The sequence below is a fragment of the Diaphorina citri genome, unplaced genomic scaffold (genome assembly GCF_000475195.1).
Source record: "Diaphorina citri unplaced genomic scaffold, Diaci psyllid genome assembly version 1.1 scaffold335, whole genome shotgun sequence".
Classification (NCBI taxonomy): Eukaryota; Metazoa; Arthropoda; class Insecta; order Hemiptera; family Psyllidae; genus Diaphorina; species Diaphorina citri.
This window is the reverse complement of record NW_007377770.1, coordinates 50166-73168: the sequence shown is the minus strand read 5'-3', so window position 1 is coordinate 73168 and position 23003 is coordinate 50166. Positions and strand designations below refer to the sequence as shown.

Below are 23003 nucleotides of genomic sequence, written 5' to 3'. Positions count from 1 at the left end.
TGTTTTGTGCTTGTCTCGACATTTTCCAAATCCAAGGAGTGAATTTTGGTTTGGCAGTTCATCCCAAGGCAGCAAAATGTTCACTTTGAACAACTTGAAGTTTTCCAACCGGCAAATATCTTCCATACAGTAAGTCCTGTTTTGATTTATGTATTTTTTTTTATTTTATTAATTTTTTCATTTGTTTAGATTAGGACTTGTTATCTGAAAGGACCTTCATTGTTTTGTGCTTGTCTCGACATTTTCCAAATCCAAGGAGTGAATTTTGGTTGGGCAGTTCATCCCAAGGCAGCAAAATGTTCACATTGAACAACTTGAAGTTTTCCAACCGGCAAATATCTTCCATACAGTAAGTCCTGTTTTGATTTATTTTTTATTTTATTTATTTTTTCATTTAGTTCATAGATTCGTAAAAGCTTAACCCACCCTTTAGGGCTGTTTGCCCCTACACGTAAGCCTGGGAGTGGGCTTTTTGTGTTTGGAGTTAAGCTGATTTTATTTAGATAGGTACCTTTTCGTCGGAAGTCGCATTGTCCCGAAATCGGAGATAGAAGGAGGACAAGATGGCCGATAGGAGGTAGCCAACCGTTCCGAGATCCGAGAAAGAACCTTGTCTGTTTAGGATAATGTTCGCCCCGAGCGGAAATCGAACCTGCGACCTAGTGTTTACAAGGCGTGGTTGTCTCCAATATAATTTCATATTGTTATCTAATATATTGGAAAAGATAAAATCAAACGAGATAACATTGTTATGAGACTAAATCCAAGTTTCCAAAAGAGCGAAGTATCGAAGTTCCCAATCTCGATTAAAAATGAAATAAAGCTAATAGGTACCTATTATACCTACCTATACCTAGACAATGTTAGAATTAGAACACTTGAACAAGTCAAAGTCCACAAAAACAGAACATGCCTTACAATGTATACCTACGTGCCAGGTAGCTACCTGATAATACGAATTGTGTTCTGCCTTTTACCTCATGAAATTTTGTTAGGTGGAACGACAAGTACAGGGTGTTTCTTGAAGAGGTTTTTTTACTGTCCTTATCCTATAGGAAGGAAAGTAATGTAATCGGGTCAAATATTCGATGGTCAGCTTTTAGAGCCAAAACACGTTTTGAGGTCCCTAGAGCCTAAATCCAAAGTTTCAGCCATTGGTCCGTGTGTGTGTCTGTCTGTAAACAAAATATCTCGAGAACGGAAAGAGCTAGAGACTTGAAATTTGGTATGCAGTTGTCAAATGTGACAAGGATGCGACACGAAACTTTTGGTTAAGGTCGGTGCAACGCTTGGCGGTTTTTGGCGTAATTTATTATTATCTCGGGAACGGTATGAGCTAGAGACTTGAAATTTGGTATGTAGTCTACAAAAGTGACAAGGATGTAACTCGAAAATTTTGGTTACCATAGGTGCTGTGGTTGGCGGTATTTTGACCGTTTTTTGGCTGGTTTCGACCACTTTTGGCGGTTTTCAGCTATATCGACTAAACGGTTGGAGACATTGTAAAAGTAACAATAGAAAAACACCCAAATAAGCATAATTTAATAGGATAAGGAAAGTCGTGTGATGTTCACACCAGATTTTTTTCCATTAGGCGCTTTAACACTTGTGTGTCGTTCGCGCCGTTGAAGAGGTTTCATAAAGGGGACTGTAACTGCCCAAGGTCTTATCGTCCCGAAACCGAAAAGAGAAGGAAGGCAGGATAGGAGAAAGCCAGTCGCTCCGAGAACGAACTTTATCTGTTAAGCATAAAATCCGCCCCGGGCGGGAATTGGACGCGCGACCCAACGCTTAAAAGGGGTTTAGGTCTTTTTCTATCTCCAGAACTTCGTTAACACGAGGTAACTTAAAGGGTATCTTTTGTCTTGTATTGTAAGAGAGAAGGAGAAAGCCTGCTGTTCCGTTTTTCCTTCTCTCTTCGATTTCGTGACGATAAAGCTGCGTTCAAACATAGTCGACCGGCCGTCGATCGACGAGATAAAACTATGTTGTCGAGGCAGTGTGGACGGTTCAGTGGACATCGAACGACGGCCAGTCGACTTTGTGTGGACACACCTTATAACACCTCCGTTGTTGCAATTCCCACTAACAAAGCTCTAAAAAAATCGCATCCGTTCAAAAGGTAATTTTATTGGTAGTCACCTTAGCTGAAACATACTGTATAAAAGTCTGTGTTGTACATAGTTCTGCAACTTCCCCTACATCACCTTTTGTTTCTTGCTTACATAGTTTTCGTGCTGTTGTGCTGAACAGTTCCCATTTTTTTTTCTTCTTCTTGCCACAAACATTGGCATGGAAGTTTAATTGCCAGCAGCCTGCTTAGCTTGGATGATTTGCATGTTCCTTGTATGTGCAAGGTTGTGGATTCTAGTACGTTTTTCGTAAACGCTGAGTTCTATTCCTGCTCAGGGCAAACTTTATCCCAAATATAAAAGGTTTAACCTTGAAATGGCTGGCATTTTTTTTTTCCTATACGTTCTGTCCTCCTTCTGTTTTTTATTTCTGGACAATAAGACCTCCCCATTGTTATTGTTCCCTCTATTAAACATCTTAAAATAATAATAGGTAAGAAAAAAAAAATCTTACTTTTTCCATCTTGATTGAGGTCCAACACTTTCAGACATTTCCGACAAATCCTGTATTCTGCTTCCTATGTTAAGTAATGGTAGTATGTCGGAAGTGTTGGAAATGTCTAATACGGATAGGTGTGCGGACTACCATTACTTAACATAGGAAGCAAAATACAAAATCTGTCGGAAATGTCTGAAGTTTTGGAAGTGTATGATCAGTCTGCGCGCTGCTTAACATCATTCCAGAGGGCAAAAGTGTTCATGATGCTAATTGTTGCCCCTTTGGAATATTTTGGATGGCCAGAGAAATTTTTTGAACCAATCTTGATTAATATTAACATTCTCACAACCTCCTTATCTCCCCACTAGGTGTGGAAGGCGGTGAAACCTCCATCAAGCTAGCCCGGAAGTGGGGGTACCAAGTGAAGAAAACCTAGTGTTTACAAGGAGAGCTAGCACTACCTTCTAAGGTAACTAGGCTGACTGAACGAGCGGAAATCGAACCCGCGACCTAGTGTTTACAAGGAGAGCTAGCACTACCTTCTAAGGTAACTAGGCTGACTGAACGAGCGGAAATCGAACCCGCGACCTAGTGTTTACAAGGAGAGCTAGCACTACCTTCTAAGGTAACTATGCTGACTGAATGGAAAATTTACCCACTTGAAAATGCAGGTAGGTAGGTGCGTACTTAACTACCTAGTCTACATACCGTTTTTTACAAGGAGAGCTAGCACTACCTTCTAAGGTAACTAGGCTGACTGAATGGAAAATTTACCCACTTGAAAATGCAGGTAGGTAGGTAAGTACTTAAGTACCTAGTCTACATACCATTCAGACTGGGCGTCCAGTTTTATGAATTGTGTAAATATTGATAGGGTATAATACCTATTGTGGATTATCTTTGTTAGTAAAATTTACAAGGAGAGCTAGCACTACCTTCTAAGGTAACTAGGCTGACTGAATGGAAAATTTACCCACTTGAAAATGCAGGTAGGTAGGTACGTACTTAACTACCTGTAGTCTACATACCGTTTAGACTGGGCGTCCAGTTTTATGAATTGTGTAAATATTGATAGGGTATAATACTATTGGCGATCCATTATGAAGATGTGAGGCCGGATATAGTTATCCTGGGGAAGGCGTTGTCCGGAGGTCTCTATCCGGTAAGCTTTTTTTTTTAAGAGGTCTAATAGAGAGAACTGTAACTACTAAGGTGTTATCGTCCCGAAAACGAAGAAAGAAGGAAGACAGGATAAGAGAAAGACATTTGGGATAAAATCCCCCCGGCCTAGCGCTTACAAGACATACGCGCTACCTACCAAGCTAACTAGGCTGGCAAATTGTAATTACTCTTAATTTCCTTACCTACCTAGAGGAAGGAAAGTAATGTAAGGCTGAAATTTTCTTTGGTCAATTTTCTGAACCAAAACATGTTGCGAGGTCCCTATGCGAGTAGTTATGTATTCATTTCTTAACAAAACACTCTAAGGTAACTAGGCTGACTGAACGAGCGGAAATCGAACCCGCGACCTAGTGTTTACAAGGAGAGCTAGCACTACCTTCTAAGGTAACCAGGCTGACTGAACGAGCGTCAGTCAATCGACTGGTACCCATAGCCAATGGGTAGGATCAAGTGCTTTTGGTGGAATGAAAAGAAGTTAATTGGATAAGGAAAGTAAAAAATGATAATGAAAATTAGTTTAAATAATGTATTTTGCCGTGTTTACATTTTGTAATAATACACATGGCCTTTGTTACTTAGAGTGCAAATAAATAAATGAAATATTTTGTAAGTTCATGGACACCCCACCCCGTTTGGCTAGGTAGGTATATTTAGCACAACACATTGTTCGATTATTATAAGCATCATCATCAGTGTTATTATCATTATTAGAATCATCATCCATAGGGTATTATTATTCTTTTCTTTCAAATCAGTGGAAAATTCCATGGCTTTTGGTTATCACTGTAGGCATACCTACCTCATTTATTGTAGTTATGGTGGATTATCTTTGTTAGTAAATACAGGAAAAGTCAACAAAAGCTCAAAGTTATGTATGCTTGCTCAGCAAAGTGGTCTAATATTAGCCTGGATTAATACAGGGTGGGCTATCCACTGCGTATAAAAGTATTTTCAACTCACCTTCCCCACCGAATCAAATTCAGTACTATCCGGAATCCGGATCCACGGCTTTGAACTCCGGATAATCGGATCTCAAATCCGGTGAAACATATTTTTAGCTCTAGTTTAAACTACATGATGTGTATGTGTACCTACTATTCCAGTGGTTATGTACCACTCTAGTGAGCCTGGACGGTAGCGCGTCTCCCTTGTAAGTGCTAGGGCTAGGTAGCGGGTTCGATCCCCGCCTGGGGTGTATCACCTTCCCCACCGAATCAAATTCAGTACTATCCGGATCCACGGATCCTTGTAAGGGCTAGGTCGCGGGTTCGATCCCCGCCTGGGGAGTGTTTTATACCAAACAGATGAGGTTCGTTCCCGGAACGACTGGCTTTCTCCTATCCTGTCTTCCTTCTCTCTTCGCACATTTAATGAGCTGTGAGGAGACCAGTTTACCCTTACAAGTCCTAGGCTAGCTAAGGTGTAGGTATAAACTGACCCCTGGAAAATTGATCAATGCTCCATTCAGGTCCGATTTCAGCAGGGGTCAGTTTCCCGTAAGGAAAGTACACCTATGCCAGCCTAGAATAGAATATACCTTGTTTATACTACCAGCATAGGAGTTTTAATTTTCTTTTTTTTTTTAAGAGGTCTAATAGAGAGAACTGTAACTACTAAGGTGTTATCGTCCCGAAAACGAAGAGAGAAGGAAGACAGGATAAGAGAAAGACATTGGGAGCCTCATCTATTTGGGATAAAATCCCCCCGGGCGTTAATTTAACCCGCGGCCTAGCGCTTACAAGACATACGCGCTACCTACCAAGCTAACTAGGCTGGCAAATTGTAATTACTCCTAATTTCCTTACCTACCTAGAGGAAGGAAAGTAATGTAAGGCTGAAATTTTCTTTGGTCAATTTTTTGAACCAAAACATGTTGCGAGGTCCCTATACGAGTTATGTATTAATTTCTTAACAAAACACCTCCCTTTACTCTCGCAGTCTAAACAAGGTCTTATATATTTGATTGGTAATAACATTACATTTTATGGAACAATAATCAAGACCTGTTTCAATTAAAATAATAATAAAAAAAAAAATGCCTTCACTCACATATATTGCCATACACATCTCAACTCACGTACATACATACCACTGCACATGCTCACCATCACCACACACACTATACCACCCCTACACAACACCACCACGTACACACATATCACAACACTAACACACACACAAACACGCCTAGTTAGCCTGGTGGGTAGCACGCCTGCCTTGTAAGCTCTACCTAGGGCTAGGTCGCGGGTTCCAATCCCGCTCGGGACGAACTTTATCCTGGATGGATAAGATTCAATGCATCACCAGTTGGTCCAGTTGCCAATGGATCACTGAAGTTGGTACACGTGGTTGGTATTCGAATGGGTACCCATCTGGACAATCGCGTGCTCCTGGCTTTTTCCGGTCATCAACTCCTCAGGCTAGGTGAGGATAAGGTGCTAAGGTCTTACGTGAACTCCGTCACGTAATTATTATGTTAAGGCGGTCTCTTCCTGATCCCTGATGTGCCGCGTCCATTTTGATTTAGGACTATTGCACTCCGTCACGTAAGACCTTAACACCTTTCTTAGCAGTTGTATAGTAAGGTTACGTCCGATCAACATAACACTTCTTATGAAAAGCCAGTCTAGTTGTTAGTTTGGAGGGTGGTTCTGCTTTTGATGATGCAGACCGTTTGGTCTTGGTTTTACCCGAGTTGGAGTTACAATCCGTACCAGGAGTCTCATCATAGTGCTCTTTACGATCTGAAAATTATTATTTAATAGTGCTTATTTATACTGCTCGCATAGGACTGGAAAGTCCCTTTACTCCAGAGTTGGCTACAATTTAACCTTACCCAGCTTGTGTGAGACCGAAAAAAGCCAGCATGCAATTATTGGCCAGGTCACCCATCCGGATACTAACCACGCGAAACGTTGCTTTAGTGATCCATTGGGAACTGATGCATTCAAAGTGCTCTCGTAGAAGCTTCACCCATCCTTTAGGGCTGTTTGCGCCTACACCTAGGTCTCAAAGTGGACTTTTCGTGTATAATTGTGTATTCCGCTGGCAGTAGTACTTACATTGTATTTCAGCCTGGGTTGATATAACTCGACGTCCCACAGCGTCTACTCTACAGCAAGAATATTCCGGTCTCTCTTCTGCCTTCCTCAGGCAATATGTCTTCATATTGTCCTTGTTATTCATCTTCTTACGGTACGCCATGAATGCTTTGATGTTGGAGAACACCTGAAATTAATAAGGAACTTTAATTGTGTTGATTAAATAAGTACCTCCACTAATTGGTGGTATGATGGCTAAACAATCGTTATTGTTCAAATCAAGAACCTGCTGACTATCTTCCAGATATTCTTCATTCAAAGCCAATATCAAGCTGTGCCGTAGAGGATTCAAATTGAATTGGTTTACAACAGTATTCAGTAAACTTGAATAATCAATTGGTGATTTCAATGTTATAGTGCTCTGAACAGTTCCACTGAGATCTTTTGCTTTGGCAAAGAAAAGAACAGTAAGAACAACTTCTTTCTCGGGCATGTCCCTGAAACAAAAAAGGAATTTAAAGTAGTGTCTCATATCTGGATACTAACTACGTATGTTGAATATTGCTCAACTTCAGTGGTTCATTTTGGACTGGTGCATTCAATGTACTATTGTTGCTGGCTGTACATACCTACCTAACTTTATGGTAAGGCTACATAATTCACACAATTTTTTTCTTTGGCGTAAACATATCAGGATGTTGGTGGCCAAAATGAACCTACCTACCTTTATTGTTGTAGTATATACTATACTTCAAACATATTGCACAACAAATATAATCTGATCAACTGTGAACATGTCAAGGTAGCATACAAGTTCACCCTTTCAAAACACTGGTTCCTATGCAAATGAAATGGGTTGATAGTTGCGTAATAGCTCATTCAATAGGTAATGAAACTTCAATAATTTACCCACCTGTAACACTTTTATCTAGTTTTTTATCACTTTATCAGTGTGCCCGGAAGGGACACGGAACACAAAACAGCCAGCAGCCAGCTGCCAGTTTTCAGGATTTGATTTTAAAAATTTCGCGGGGTAAATTCTCAAAAATTTCTCCCCTCATTTAAGCCTCGTTTACACGATCAGAAAGATCTACTTCAGTTTGGTTTGGTACTTTTTTCTTAAGAAAGATATAGCAAAACCATGAGCAAAACCAGTATTTTCAGACTGTCTGAATATTAATAAACGTTTAATACAAGTCCTCTTTAATTATTTATTAATTTTCCATTTATTTTAATCTGTTTGAACGTAGGTACCTACTGAAAATTTGAAAAAAAAAACATGAGAGTTGTAGGGCTTCAAGGGGTTAAGGAACTTGGCAACACTGTCACAGAGAAAAAAAAGTGGCAGAGGGAAGGGGGTTTGTTGTTTGATTTTAAAATTTGTTATTTGTCCAAAGCTCAAAAATCTCAAAACTTTTCCTAGATCTTCCGGCTTTTCACTATCTTCTCTGGACTATTTCCTTGTTTTGCCCGTTTCCTGATTACAAGTGACTCCTTTGAAGAACAATGAGCAAATCACATCCTCCAGAGTTGAAGAAGTAAGTTGTACGTCTAGGAAGGAAAGTTACTCAAAAGGTACCTACCATACCATGCTGGATTCAGAAGTTCAGAACCACCATCCACCATTGCTAGGTGCCTCTTCAGGACATCATATCGCAAAATAAATTGCATTATTTTATGTTCTTATTATCTCAGGCTAATCCTAGGTCTGTCAGACAAAGTGAGTGGTGGAAAAAGCTTCATGTCCAGATTTGTCAGACAGTCTGAGACCTTGGTCTTGAGATTTTCCCGCCACACACATTCCAATAAGTGTGAATGGGGAGCATAAGTCTCCTCTGACAAATAATACTGTGGAAGTTGGATTCTGTAAGAACTGTGTTGCCAGCCTGGTTAGCTTGGAAGGTAGTGCATCTGCCTAGCTACTAGCTCTATGTTGAAGATGTGATTTCCACCGAGGGTAAAGTTCATCCTAAAGAGATAGGGTATGTTCTCAGAACGGCCGGCTTTCTCCTATCCTGTCTTCCTTCTCTTTTCACTTTCAGGACAAGAAAGGCTCAGTGGTTACAGTTCTCTCTATCAAACCTCTAAATAAAATATGTACTTGAATAAATTTTCTTTTCTCTTTTTTTCAGATTCATGGACAAGAAAGTGACATGTAAGTATTCTCTGCTTAATTAAAATGTTTCAACTCAAAGAGAGGACCTGGGTATAAATGAAGGAATCATAGCTAAATACCACCTGGGGATAGTAATTACAGCAACATACCTTGACCTTAGCTTGAAAACCAAGGGAATAAGACTTTTCACTTTGCTACACAACAATCTTCTGATTGGTCAAGCATCAAAAATGTTGGCAGTCAAAGTGGTCTCTTTGCGTAAAAATGGTGCATTAGGGTAATTTATTATTACTTCTACTATTATTTTATTAAATTTCCTTCTTGTTTTATTTCAGTGAAACTCAATGCATACAGCAAGATACCTTGACCTTAGCTTGAAAACCAAGGGAATAAGACTTTTCACTTTACTACACAACAATCTTCTGATTGGTCAAGCATCAAAAACGTTGGCAGTCAAAATGGTCTCTTTGGGTAAAAATGGTGCATTAGGGTAATTTATTTTTACTTGTACTATTATTTTATTGATTTTCCTTCTTGTTGTATTTCAGTGAAACTCAATGCGAACAGAAATGTCACTGGTATTCTGAGAGGATTTGATCCTTTCATGAATCTGGTTTTGGATGAAGGTGTTGAGTACAGGAAGGACAATACTGTGCACAACATTGGAATGGTGGTATGTATAGTAATTAATGTACATACCTTTGCTATATATAAAAAAAAAATGTTAAAGGTTGAATGTGAAGGGCATCTACTTGTAAAAAAATTGTAGCCAAAACCAAATGTCAGCCCAAAAGCAATCTCCCTAGGGCTGATTGAGAGGTGAAAAAAATGCTGAGTCTGTCTAACATGGGAAAAGGCAAGGAGGAGGAGGAGGAAGAGGAAGAAAGAACATAATTATACATGTACATGTACAGGGTGACAAAAAATAACTGAATACAAATTTCAGTATGCTACAAGAACAACAACAACTCACAAATCTTGATCTGGTTTACTTTCAGTATTCACACACAAATGCCCTTTAATACTTCACTAACCATACCCTCAACTGGAAGTGGCAGAAAGTACCTAGGAAGACAAGTACTATTTAGAGTTGTAGAATATCAATTCTCTTTGATTATTTTACTTTTCCTTGACTTCCAATCAATGTGAATGCAACGTAATACTTTGGTACAAGATTGAGCTCGATCCGACAACCAGGGCCAGAGTTATGACCTATTCAATTTTTCATATTTCCATGTTCTCCTGCCAATAGGGGAAGCACCAAAAATGGGAATTTATTTTGATTGGTGATTTGTGCTTCAAATAGGTCCCACTAATGATTCATATTGAAATTCGGTCCCAAAAATAAAATTTCGAAACATCCATTTTCACCCCGGAGGCCATCAGGGGCAAAAGCCTAAATTTAATTTAAGACCTTTGATATGCTATAGGTCCCACTAATGATTCATATTGAAATTCGGTCCCAAAAATAAAATTTCGAAACATCCATTTTCACCCCGGAGGCCATCAGGGGCGAAAGCCTAAATTTAATTTAAGACCTTTGATATGCTGGTATACCTTGTTTGTTTATAGTACCAGCATAGGACTGAAAAGTCCCTTTACTCCTGTATCACAAGTAGGGGGTTCTTATTTAAGATTTTAAAGTTGGGCCCCCTGGGACCGATCCTGGCTCCAAACAAAATTTGGCGACTACTTCAAAAAATGGTATTTCAAAAGATAAAATACCACCCTAAGTTTCAGCTTCTCATTTTTAGCCGTTCAAAAAATATTCAGGGGTCCCCTGACTTTATAAACACTCTGTATAGGGACGTTAAACTCATTAAAGAAAGAAAAAAACTCTGATATTAGGTAGGTACCTACCTACTACATACCTATTTTATGTTATGGTCCTGTCCCTTACGAAAGTGATTTGGCATAATTATTAAATAATTATTATTTATTATGTATACAATCAATGTACCTACATCTTATTCAGTGAATGGCATTATTGTAAAATTTTATTATTGAAAAAAGATAATGAAATTCTTGATAAAAATTTTGAAACGCAAAATTTATGCAATTATAACTCGTAGGTATGTACAGTGTCGCTAACTGAAAGCTCATGTATTGATTGTAATGTCTTGGTTGGGGGCTAAAGAAAGGGGGGGGGAGGGGGGGAGCCCTAGAAATTTTCAAAAAGTATGCAACCTTGAAGGGGCTACACAAAAAGTTTGAAAAAATCGCCTGTGGCGCTGAAAATTTTACTTTTGGTGAGACTGGATTTCTCAAGATTGTAGACCAAAATTTTCAAAAATTTCTGAAAGCGTGTACCCATTCACATTTAAAAAAATTGCCTGTGAGGCAGTTAATTTGTGATGAATGAGTATTACCTATATCTTGTGGGAGCTCAAGCTCATAGATCAGAGAAAAAAAATTAATGAACCCTAATTTTAAAAAAATTCGCCGATGTTCGCGAATTTGGCGATTTTGTTCGCGGATTTGGCGATTATGGTCGCGGATTTGGCGATTTTGTTCGCGGATTTTGCGATTTTGTCCCGAATTCGCGTCCCGAATCGACATTTTGGATATTTGGCAAGCCTAGTTATAGTTCCATAAAACAAACCTCCACAGTCAATCGACTGGTACCCATAGCCAATGGGTAGGATCAAGTGCTTTTGGTGGAATGAAAAGAAGTTAATTGGATAAGGAAAGTAAACAATGATAATGAAAATTAGTTTAAATAATGTATTTTGCCGTGTTTACATTTTGTAATAATACATATGGCCTTTGTTACTTGGAGTGCAAAAAAATAAATGAAATATTTTGTACGTTCATGGACACCCCACCCCGTTTGGCTAGGTAGGTATATTTAGCACAACACATTGTTTGATTATTATTAGAATCATCATCCATAGGGTATTATTATTCTTTTCTTTCAAATCAGTGGAAAATTCCATGGCTTTTGGTTATCACTGTAGACATACCTACCTCATTTGTTGTAGTTATGTTACAGATAAGGGTACCCCATTCTCTCAGTCATACCTGATTATTTACCTGTCAGGATTGGATACAATAGTTGTTCAGTAAACTCACTCAAATAAAGGGGTACTATGAGGCCTCAAAAGCCCTAGCGGGGCCCTAGAACTAGAAAGTTGATTTTTTTTTCCAAGAGGTTTGGTAGAGGAAACTGTTATTGCTAAGATCTTATTTGTTCAGTAAACTCACTCAAATAAAGGGGTACTATGAGGCCTCAAAAGCCCTAGCGGGGCCCTAGAACTAGAAAGTTGATTTTTTTTCCAAGAGGTTTGGTAGAGGAAACTGTTATTGCTAAGATCTTGGCGTCCTAAAAAGCTAAGAAAGAAGAAAGATGAACCTTATCTATGTATGATAAAACTGCTGGTCTCTACTTTGTTAACCCCGAAATCTTAGCTGAGAGCCGAAAAATTTTCGAACTTTAATTTTGCGACGTGCAAGGCTTGCAAAAAAAAAAAAGTTTCAGAATGCCCCTGGCATGAACCTCGCCTAGTGTTCTATTATGAATACCCAATGAACCCTTTTCCATCCCTGACTTGAGAAACTTTTATCAGTTATCGCCTGTTTAAAATGGGAATCTTGTTTGTTGTCCAAACTTGTGATGACCTTTATAAATATTTAACGTTAAAACTTATCAGAAAGAAGAAAGATGAACCTTATCTATGTATGATAAAACTGCTGGTCTCTACTTTGTTAACCCCGAAATCTTAGCTGAGAGCCGAAAATTTTCGAACTTTAATTTTGCGACGTGCAAGGTTTGCAAAAAAAAAGTTTCAGAATGCCCCTGGCATGAACCTCGCCTAGTGTTCTATTATGAATACCCAATGAACCCCCTTCCATCCCTGACTTGAGAAACTTTTATCAGTTATCGCCTGTTTAAAATGGGAATTTTGTTTGTTGTCCAAACTTGTGATGGATGACCTTTATAAATATTTAACGTTAAATCAGATGTGTAAACTTTTGATAAAAAATAACAGAGGAGTAAACTCTATCTTTATAAATCGAACAAGCTTCCTGTCTTCCTTCTCTCTTCGATTTCGTGACGATAAGACCTTAGCAGTTACAGTTCCCTCTATGGAACCTGTTTTATCGGCTCGAAGGTCATTTTATAAGCTCATTAAAGGAAAGAAAAGAAGAAAAAAAATACTTCTGCCGACCCATCCCAATTAGTTAATGAAATAATTTGTATAATCTTGTTCCTGATAAGAAATTTGAAACGCAAATTTTACGTGTTAGTAAATACAGGAAAAGTCAACAAAAGCTCAAAGTTATGTATGCTTGCTCAGCAAAGTGGTCTATTATTAGCCAGGATTCATACAGGGTGGGCTATCCACTGCGTATAAAAGTATTTTCAATTCACCTTCCCCACCGAATCAAATTCAGTACTATCCGGATCCACGGATCCTTGTAAGGGCTAGGTCGCGGGTTCGATCCCCGCCTGGGGCGTATTTTACACTAAACAGATAAGGTTCGTTCCTGGAACGACTGGCTTTCTCCTATCCTGTCTTCCTTCTCTCTTCGCACATTTAATGAGCTGTGAGGAGACCAGTTTACCCTAGTCCTAGGTTACGTCCCTTATACGTCCGGTCAACCTAACACTTCTTATGGAAAGCCAGTCTTGTAAGTGCTAGGTCGCGGGTTCGATTCCTGTCGGGGCGTATTTTATACCGAAAGGAAAATACACCTCTGTCAGACCACCCTGTATTGAAAGCTCCTCATTTGCCCACGCAGTGACTTTATGGTCAGCCTGTCTGACGTTAGGTGGCACGCTTTGACCACGTATTCCCCTCTTGATAAGATTAGCACAAGTCACAGCTTTATCGCTATTTCTGTTGAGCTTTTTCATTATAAATCGTTAGGACACGGCGAAAAATTCACCATTTCCGTTTGAACCTTTGTTGTGACTGGATCTAAAAGTTGAGAATTAAAGACCTACAGATTTAGGTGGTTTTATTTAATTTTTTTTGTTTTTTAATTTTTATTTTTATATAATCTTCCTACACAGGAAGAACGGTGAGTAATCTGAATTTTTCGTTTTGTTCAATTGTTTATCAAGATAGGTATTTAATGTCACTTTAGGTATAAAGCTAACGGCTGAGGTCTTCGTCAGGGGGTTTTTCCCTCCACTCGGCGACAAGCTACCGCCTCCTCATCCAGCCTAAGTGAGGCCGGGATAAGACAACAGCACGCGGTCGCCCAGATGGTCACCCATCCGAATATCAACCACGCTCAACGTTAACTTGCCGGGAGGTGCGCGAATATCAAGAATTCGAAGAACCGCCCAGCCTATGTTAACACGAAATAGAGTTTCGTGGATTTTCAGCATTTTTCGCCGTCATGAATTGACTAAATAAATCAGTCCTAAAAGAAACATGGCCTTCGCTAGAAGGGCTTTTCTAGATAATTATAATTATAAGATCTAACCAGGTCGCAATGACATAGGTGCAAATCAAAGTGGTTCCCAAACTTTTATCTACGCCGCCCCTATTTTCAATTTTAAACGCTCCGCGGCCCGTTTACTATATTTTATGTGATCTTCCCGTGGGTAGCGAAGTCCTGCACGGCCCCTTCGCGTTTATAATAGCCGATGGCCCTACTTGTACCAATAGCAAAACTAAAGTCACTATAATAACTTATTCCAGGTATGCAAGTGAGGTTCTCCTGGAAATGTCAGTATTGCAAAAAGCCACACTAGATCTGTTGCGATGCGTCGGTTCCAACCAAGGTAATCGAGTGACTCGCCTGGTGCACACGCGGCCAGACACACCTCCTCCGGCCAAATCCTCCAAGGAAGTGTTTGAACGCGAGGCGAAATGGTTGTCTCCAATATAATTTCATATTGTTATCTAATATATTGGAAAAGATAAAATCAAACGAGATAACATTGTTATGAGACTAAATCGAAGTTTCCAAAAGAGCGAAGTATCGAAGTTCCCAATCTCGATTAAAAATGAAACAAAGCTAGCAGGTACCTATTATACCTACCTATACCTAGACAATGTTAGAACATTTAAACAAGTCAAAGTCCACAAAAACAGAACATGCCTTACAATGTATAGCTACGTGCCAGGTAGCTACCTGATAATACGAATTGTGTTCTGCCTTTTACCTCATGAAATTTTGTTAGGTGGAACGACAAGTACAGGGTGTTTCTTGAAGAGGTTTTTTTACTGTCCTTATCCTATAGGAAGGAAAGTAATGTAATCGGGTCAAATATTCGATGGTCAGCCGAGGCGAAAATTACCGCCAAGAACTATGCGCCCCTACCCGTGTCCATTGTACGAGGAAAAGGTGAGTGAGACAGACTACAGACTACCAACCTATTATTGGTACTTCTTCTTCTTCTTCTTCTTCTTTTTTTTGAGAGAGAGAGAGAGAGAGAGAGAGAGAGAGAGAGAGATAGAGGTTTGGTAAGGTGTGTCCAAACATAGTCTACCGGCCGTCGATCGACGAGATGAATCTATTTTGTCGAGGCAGTGTGGGCGGTTCAGTCGATGTAGATCGACTGCCGGTCGACTATGTGTGGATACACTTTTATAGAGGGAACTGTAACTGCTAAGGTGTTATCGTCCTGAAAGCGAAGAGAGAAGAGACTATGTGTGGATACACTTTTATAGAGGGAACTGTAACTGCTAAGGTGTTATCGTCCTGAAAGCGAAGAGAGAAGAAAGACAGGATACGAGAAAGCCAGTCGTTCCGAGAACGAACCTTATCTGTACAGGATAAAATCCGCCCCGGGCGGGATTCGAACCCGCTACCTAGCGCTTACAAGGCAGACGCGTACGTTACCCTCCGAGCTAACTAGGTTGGCAAGAGACTAATGTTATACTGTTCTTATTTGACTAAAATAATGTTAATTAGACTTCCTTTATCATGGACACTCGTTGCTATCTTGAAAGCCCAGAAGAGGTTAGGTAGTAGAACAGCCGCGGTAAAATAATGTTAGTAACCTACTGCTGGATTGAAGGAACTCTTTACTCCTATTCGAGCAGTATAAATGGAGAGCAATAAGCACCATTGTGGTGTATAAGCATGGGAAGCAAGAGGGTTTCCACTGAACTAACCGTGCCTTTTTCGGGGATTTTTCGGGTCTGGCTGGGATAAAAAGGGATTACTTCCCATTTAGGTGCTGGGTCAACACGAGAACACCAGAAAGTAACCCGTTGAAATATTTGCAAACGAAAAATGAGTACAAATTTTGGTCGATGGTGGGATTCGAACCCGGGACCTTCTGCATGGCAAGCAAGCGCGTCACCACTTGACCAACCGTGCCCCCTTTTGATTCCTGATGTTCCCCCAATCGAAAAATGAGTACAAATTTTGGTCGATGGTGGGATTCGAACCCGGGACCTTCTGCATGGCAAGCAAGCGCGTTACCACTGGACTAACCGTGCCTCCTTTTGATTCCTTATAATGTTCCCTTCGGGTCTGGCTGGGATAAAAAGGGATTTAGGGATTTTAAGGGATTTTTAACCATTTTAAGGGATAATAATTTTTATTTATCTAATAAGAATACATTAATTATTTAAAGTCAATATTTAAGGGTATTTGAGAGAAAATTTGGAGTGTATGGCTGCCATACACGCCCTACATGGACGCTACGCCACTGCGTGCCTCCTTTTGATTCCTGATGTTCCCCAGGTGTGTACATGTGGGACAATGAGGGCAAGAAATACTTGGACTTTCTCGGAGGCTTCGCCACCCTGAACCAGGGTCATTGCCATCCGAAGATTCTCAAAACATTGCATGAACAGTCGTCTATACTCCACCACACGTCCCGTGCTATCTACCATGATCTGCTGTACCAACTGGGAGAATACATTACCAACCTGTTTCGATACAAGAGATTCATCCCTATGAACACAGGTATGAAGGTCATTCAGATATTTTTTTCCAGAGGTTTGATAGAGGGAACTGTAACTGCGGGTTTTATCGTTCGGAATCCGAAGAGAGAAGGAAGACAGGTTAGGAGAAAGCCAGTTCCGAGAACGAACCTTATCCCTTCAAGATAAAATCCGCCCCAGGTGGGAATCGAACCCCTGGCCTAGCGCTTACAAGGTAGATACCAACCAAGCTAATTAGACTGGCTCTCAAGAGGGTTGATAGAGGGAACTGTAACTGCTAAGGTTTTATCGTCCCGAAATCGAAGAGAGAAGGAAGACAGGATAGGAGAAAGCCAGTTCCGAGAACGAACCTTATCCCTTCAAGATAAAATCCGCCCCGGGTGGGAATCGAACCCCTGGTCTAGCGCTTACAAGGTACCAACCAACCAAGCTAATTAGGCTGGCTCTCTTCTTCAGCCTTTCGAAAAAAAAAAAAAAAAAAAAGAAAAGTGAGAGAGAGAGAGAGAGAAAAAAAAAACTTCGTCTAACATCTTTCCAGAGGGCAAAAGTGTTCATGATGCTCGAGCAATTGCCCCTTTGGAATATTTTGGATGGCCAGAGAATTTTTTTGAACCAATCTTGATTAATATTAAAATTCTCACAACCTCGTTATCTCCCCACTAGGTGTGGAAGGCGGTGAAACCTCCATCAAGCTAGCCCGGAAGTGGGGGTACCAAGTGAAGAAGTTAATTGCCAGCCTGCTTAGCTTGGATGATTTGCATGTTCCTTGTATGTGCAAGGTTGTGGATTCTAGTACGTTTTTCGTAAACGCTGGGTTCTATTCCTGCCCAGGGCAAACTTTATCCCAAATATAAAAGGTTTAACCTTGAAATGGCTGGCATTTTTTTTCCCTATATGTTCTGTCCTCCTTCTGTTTTTTATTTCTGGACAATAAGACCTCCCCATTGTTATTGTTCCCTCTATTAAACATCTTAAAATAATAATAGGTAGGAAAAAAAAAATCTTACTTTTTCCATCTTGATTGAGATCGAATTCTTTTATCATGTCTGCCAGCTCCTCATCAGTCACATCCTCTCCAATGACCCCCGCAATATTCTTCAATGTATCAAAGTCAATGAAGTCTTTGTCTCCGGCAAACAAATCAAAAGCTTCATTCAAACTCTCCTCAGGGTCTTTTTTCATTAATTTATCAGTTACTGAAAAAAGGGTTAATAAATACGCATAGCGACCGGTGCCAGCATGGTAGATAAACATTGGATTTTAGGATTATTGAGATATTGGGAAAAAATCCTACAATGCGTAACAATGCTGATGCAGTGAGCACCAAAGTTGTGACATAATAACACAAAGAAACTGCATTTACATTTACATTTTTTCATTTAGTTCATAGATTCGTAAAAGCTTAACTCATCCTCTAGGGCTGTTCGCCCCCCTAAGCCTCGGAGTGGGCTTTTTTTGTATGGAGTTAAGCTGATTTTATTTAGTTAGGTACCTTTTCGTCGGAAGTCGCATTGTCCCGAAATCGGAGATAGAAGGAGGACAAGATAGGCGATAGGAGGTAGCCAACCGTTCCGAGATCCGAGAATGAACCTTGTCTGTTTAGGATAAAGTTCGCCCCGAGCGGAAATCGAACCCGCGACCTATTGCTTACACTTGTCTGTTTAGGATAAAGTTCGCCCCGAGCGGAAATCGAACCCGCGACCTATTGCTTACAAGGCGAGCTAGCACTACCTTCTAAGGAATCTAAGGTAACTAGGCTGACTGAACGAGCGGAAATCGAACCCGCGACCTAGTGTTTACAAGGAGAGCTAGCACTACCTTCTAAGGTAACTATGCAAGAAAGACAGGATAGGAGAAAGCCAGCCGTTCCGAGAACGAACCTTACCTGTTTAGGATAAAATCCGCCCCGGGCGGGAATCGAACCTGCTACCTAGCGCTTACAAGGCAAACGCGTACGCTACCCTCCGAGCTAACTAGGTTGGCAAGAGACTAATGGTTTACTGTTCTTATTTGACCTTAATATAAAATAAATAATCAATATATCATACTAAAGTAAAGCATATTTATTTCAATTATTTGAGGTCTTAGAAGTAATAGATTATGCATATTATGTATTCAAGATAACGTAGAAAGAGTAAAGATAACGAATAAAAGATAACATATAAAACAATTACATAGGCATGTGAATGGTAATCTTAAATCTAAATCACTTTTCTCAATAAAACTAAAGATTTGTAAACTTCTAGTTCCTTAAGGAAGTTATTGAGTCCGAACAAAATACTGGCTCTCAAATAGCATTGAAGCAATTCATACACCTACATGTACTTAGTGGAACATGAAAAAATTATTGTAAAAAGAAAGTAATCAATAAATCTATTATTATTATTATCTCATTGGCCAAAACTTATTACAGTCTGACATGAGTGAAAAATTTTGTTAATAAAAAAAGGGTGTGAGTGTACAACTCAGTAGGTGTTTACAAATTTCAATGCAGTGTGTTTATAAACATTACAAGGACACATTTCATCACTGAAAAAAATTACTGTCAATTTCAATAAAGACCATTGGATTTGGATTTTTCCATAAACGATTGCACAATTCCGAGTGGGAATTATATCAACAAAAACAAATATGACCTTTCATGAAAAAGTAGCAGTTATTATTTATCATAATAATTATGTATACGGGCGGGAATCGAACCTGCTACCTAGCGCTTACAAGGCAAACGCGTACGCTACCCTCCGAGCTAACTAGGTTGGCAAGAGACTAATGTTATACTGTTCTTATTTGACTAAACTAATGTTAATTAGACTTACTTTATCATGGACACTCGTTGCTATCTTGAAAGCCCAGAAGAGGTTAGGTAGTAGAACAGCCGCAGTAAAATAATCCTACTGCTGGATTGAAGGAACTCTTTACTCCTATTCGAGCAGTATAAATGGAGAGCAATAAGCACCATTGTGGTGTATAAGCATGAGAAGCAAGAGGGTTTCCACTGAACTAACCGTGCCTCCTTAAAATAACGAATAAAGATAACATAATTATAAAACAATTACATAGGCATGTGAATGGTAATCTTAAATCTAAATCACTTTTCTCAATAAAACTGAAGATTTATAAACTTCTAGTTCCTTAAGGAAGTTATTGAGTCCAAACAAAATACTGGCTCTCAAATAGCATTGAAGCATGAATTCCAAACATCTCATTGGCCAAAACTTATTACAGTCTGACGTGAGTGAAAAAAATTGTTAATAAAAAAAGGGTGTGAGTGTACAATTCGGTAGGTGTTTACAAATTTAAATGCAGTGTGTTTATAAACATTACAAGGACAAATTTCATTTCTAAATCACTTTTCTCAATAAAACTAAAGATTTGTAAACTTCTAGTTCCTTAAGGAAGTTATTGAGTCCGAACAAAATACTGGCTCTTAAATAGCATTGAAGCATGAATTCCAAACATCTCATTGGCCAAAACTTATTACAGTCTGACATGAGTGAAAAATTTTCTTGATAAAAAAAGGGTGTGAGTGTACAATTCAGTAGGTGTTTACAAATTTCAATGCAGTGTGTTTATAAACATTACAAGGACAAATTTCATCAATAGCATTGAAGCATGAATTCCAAACATCTCATTGGCCAAAACTTATTACAGTCTGACATGAGTGAAAAATTTTCTTGATAAAAAAAAGGGTGTGAGTGTACAATTCAGTAGGTGTTTAGAAATTTCAATGCAGTGTGTTTATAAACATTACAAGGACACATTTCATCACTGAAAAAATTTACAGTCAATTTCAATAAAGACTTCATTGGATATGGATTTTTCCATAAACGATTGCACAATTCCGAGTGGGAATTATATCAACAAAAACAAATATGACCTATCATGAAAAAGTAGCAGTTATTATTTATCATAATTATGTATGCAGTAACATTTTATTGAGATGTCTCACACAGAGTCACTCAGTGTACTACTAGAGTGATCTAATTTGAACGGAATGAATTGATGACGCTAATTTTACATTATTAATACATACCTACCTCTTAGTAAAACTTGAGTGTGAGTGTGTGAGAAGAAGGAGGCATACTTGATACCTACTAGGTATAATTGAGATGTCTCACACAGAGTCACTCAGTGTACTACTAGAGTGATCTAATCTGAACGGAATGAATTGATGACGCTAATTTTACATTATTAATACCTACCTACCTCTTAGTAAAACTTGAGTGTGAGAAGAAGGAGGCATACTTGATACCTACTAGGACGCTAATTTTACATTATTAATACCTACCTACCTCTTAGTAAAACTTGAGTGTGAGAAGAAGGAGGCATACTTGATACCTACTAGGTATATATCTAGTAACTAGGTATTACTATTGTTTACAAACGGAAAAGAATTGGTTACTTGGCGATTTTCCTACGCGTGTCTCAATATTTTCCTACAATAAACCATACAATTTACAGTGTTAACAACATTATGTCTGAGTTTGTAAGTCCGGTACAGCTCTACTGATAACAACAAGAGTAATAGTTTACAAACGGAAAAGAATTGGTTACTTGGCGATTTTCCTACGCGTGTCTCAATATTTTCCTACAATAAACCATACAATTTACAGTAGTAACAACATTATGTCTAACTGAGTTTGTAAGTCCGGTACAGCTCTACTGATAGCAACAAGAGTAACAAGAGCAAGACTAGATACTAGATAAAATGCAGTTTCAAAACGACCATCTCAGACTAGGTATTTCATCTTACACAGCTTTTTTTACAACAGTACGAGAACGAGACTTCATCCTGGGAGATGAAAAAATAGCTATACAAGAGATTAGTGAGTGCTGAGTGAGTTGCCTGAGTTGTAAGTTTACAAACGGAAAAGAATTGGTTACTTGGCGATTTTCCTACGCGTGTCTCAATATTTTCCTACAATAAACCATACAATTTACAGTATTAACACCATTATGTCTAACTGAGTTTGTAAGTCCGGTACAGCTCTACTGATAGCAACAAGAGTAATAATATAAACCAGCAATCTTGAAAGTTCAGGGTTCCGCAAAGATGTTCACCTTTTGAAAAGGGTTCCGCGGGCCAAACTAATTAAGAAACACTGATATAAACCATACCATTTACAATATTATCAACATTAGGTCTAACTCAGTTTGTAAGTGGGCGCGGCGCTACTATCAACAGCAATACGTCGAAACCAAACTATCTCTTCTTGAAAATCTTCAAATACAGCATCACAGAGAGCGTCATAGACTCAATCACGATGATCATAATAAGGAATAGCTTGTTGTAGAACACTCGTCTTCTGATGGCCTGAATCATACGACGTGATCTACTCACATGTAGATCAGTGTCTACCAGCCGGTCCCGAGCACGCACCAAGGCCTCTCGCTGAACTCCTAGCTCACTGATCACCCCTGTACCTATTGCTTCTGCTTCCAATGCTGCTTGCTCTGACCGAACAATACTTTCACCGGTCCGTACCAAAGCTTGGTTTGTCTCACGCAGAGTTTCCCGATGTATCTTCTCCATACTGGGTGATGTTGATAACGGTGAGAAGTGTGAAATTATGGGGTGTCTTCAAATGATGTCTGCGTTGTTTTTCATGATCAGGGCGAATTCCTCGCGATTGACTGGGGAACCAGAAGGAATATGATTAGTAACTGCTTGTTGCATAGTTCTGCAACTTCCCCTACATCACCTTTTGTTTCTTGCTTACATAGTTTTCGTGCTGTTGTGCTGAACAGTTCCCATTTTTTTTTCTTCTTCTTGCCACAAACATTGGCATGGAAGTTTAATTGCCAGCCTGCTTAGCTTGGATGATTTGCATGTTCCTTGTATGTGCAAGGTTGTGGATTCTAGTACGTTTTTCGTAAACGCTGGGTTCTATTCCTGCCCAGGGCAAACTTTATCCCAAATATAAAAGGTTTAACCTTGAAATGGCTGGCATTTTTTTTCCCTATATGTTCTGTCCTCCTTCTGTTTTTTATTTCTGGACAATAAGACCTCCCCATTGTTATTGTTCCCTCTATTAAACATCTTAAAATAATAATAGGTAGGAAAAAAAAAATCTTACTTTTTCCATCTTGATTGAGATCGAATTCTTTTATCATGTCTGCCAGCTCCTCATCAGTCACATCCTCTCCAATGACCCCCGCAATATTCTTCAATGTATCAAAGTCAATGAAGTCTTTCTCTCCGGCAAACAAATCAAAAGCTTCATTCAAACTCTCCTC

General features: G+C 39.2%; 5 protein-coding genes and 1 long non-coding RNA gene across 6 annotated transcripts in view; 2 read left to right on the top strand and 4 right to left on the bottom strand.

Annotated features, from left to right (window-relative positions):
* Window positions 1–203: 203 nt before the first annotated feature.
* LOC103507688 (ornithine aminotransferase, mitochondrial-like) lies at window positions 204–17620 on the top strand. Its single transcript, XM_026822488.1, has 5 exons — window positions 204–349; window positions 14565–14730; window positions 15156–15213; window positions 16564–16788; window positions 17430–17620. Exons 1-5 carry the CDS (start codon window positions 297–299, stop codon window positions 17618–17620), a joined length of 693 nt encoding a protein of 230 aa, XP_026678289.1. The 5' UTR covers window positions 204–296.
* On the bottom strand, window positions 6988–7809 carry LOC113466792 (molybdopterin synthase sulfur carrier subunit-like). The gene is made up of 2 exons (XM_026822484.1): window positions 7708–7809; window positions 6988–7291 (listed from the first exon to the last, which is right to left on the bottom strand). Exon 2 carries the CDS (start codon window positions 7285–7287, stop codon window positions 6988–6990), a length of 300 nt encoding a protein of 99 aa, XP_026678285.1. The 5' UTR covers window positions 7288–7291; window positions 7708–7809.
* Window positions 8166–13939, top strand: LOC103507676 (probable small nuclear ribonucleoprotein G). Its single transcript, XM_017443431.2, has 4 exons — window positions 8166–8332; window positions 8927–8949; window positions 9459–9592; window positions 13928–13939. Exons 1-4 carry the CDS (start codon window positions 8301–8303, stop codon window positions 13937–13939), a joined length of 201 nt encoding a protein of 66 aa, XP_017298920.1. The 5' UTR covers window positions 8166–8300.
* Window positions 17621–20870: 3250 nt separating the features above from the next.
* Window positions 20871–21170, bottom strand: LOC113466798. Its single transcript, XR_003391087.1, has 2 exons — window positions 21105–21170; window positions 20871–21018 (listed from the first exon to the last, which is right to left on the bottom strand). It is a non-coding gene; the product is annotated as an uncharacterized LOC113466798 (long non-coding RNA).
* A 738-nt stretch (window positions 21171–21908) lies between these two features.
* The window catches only part of LOC103507684 (caltractin-like), a 2721-nt gene continuing 1626 nt past the window's right edge, over window positions 21909–23003 (bottom strand). Inside the window, exons 2-3 of the mRNA XM_008472183.3 lie at window positions 22844–23000; window positions 21909–22400 (exon numbers count right to left, since the gene is read on the bottom strand). Coding sequence (XP_008470405.1) covers window positions 22348–22400; window positions 22844–23000 — 210 coding nt within the window. The 3' untranslated portion in view covers window positions 21909–22347. The remainder of the gene's footprint in view (window positions 22401–22843; window positions 23001–23003) is intronic.
* Window positions 21970–22299, bottom strand: LOC103507685 (vesicle transport through interaction with t-SNAREs homolog 1B-like). Its single transcript, XM_008472184.1, has one exon. It carries the CDS (start codon window positions 22297–22299, stop codon window positions 21970–21972), a length of 330 nt encoding a protein of 109 aa, XP_008470406.1.

What these genes read in the sequence shown, in the direction of transcription:
- LOC103507676 (XM_017443431.2), top strand. Translation starts at nt 8,301, where the DNA reads ATGAGCAAATCACATCCTCCAGAGTTGAAGAA. An exon ending in CATCCTCCAGAGTTGAAGAA is followed by an intron (nt 8,333 to 8,926) that starts GTAAGTTGTACG and finishes TCTTTTTTTCAG; the next exon opens with ATTCATGGACAAGAAAGTGA. An exon ending in CATGGACAAGAAAGTGACAT is followed by an intron (nt 8,950 to 9,458) that starts GTAAGTATTCTC and finishes GTTGTATTTCAG; the next exon opens with TGAAACTCAATGCGAACAGA.
- LOC113466792 (XM_026822484.1), bottom strand. Translation starts at nt 7,287, where the DNA reads ATGCCCGAGAAAGAAGTTGTTCTTACTGTTCTTTTCTTTGCCAAAGCA.
- LOC103507688 (XM_026822488.1), top strand. Translation starts at nt 297, where the DNA reads ATGTTCACATTGAACAACTTGAAGTTTTCCAACCGGCAAATATCTTCC. An exon ending in AGGAAGTGTTTGAACGCGAG is followed by an intron (nt 14,731 to 15,155) that starts GCGAAATGGTTG and finishes TGGTCAGCCGAG; the next exon opens with GCGAAAATTACCGCCAAGAA. An exon ending in ATTCATCCCTATGAACACAG is followed by an intron (nt 16,789 to 17,429) that starts GTATGAAGGTCA and finishes TCTCCCCACTAG; the next exon opens with GTGTGGAAGGCGGTGAAACC.
- LOC103507685 (XM_008472184.1), bottom strand. Translation starts at nt 22,299, where the DNA reads ATGGAGAAGATACATCGGGAAACTCTGCGTGAGACAAACCAAGCTTTG.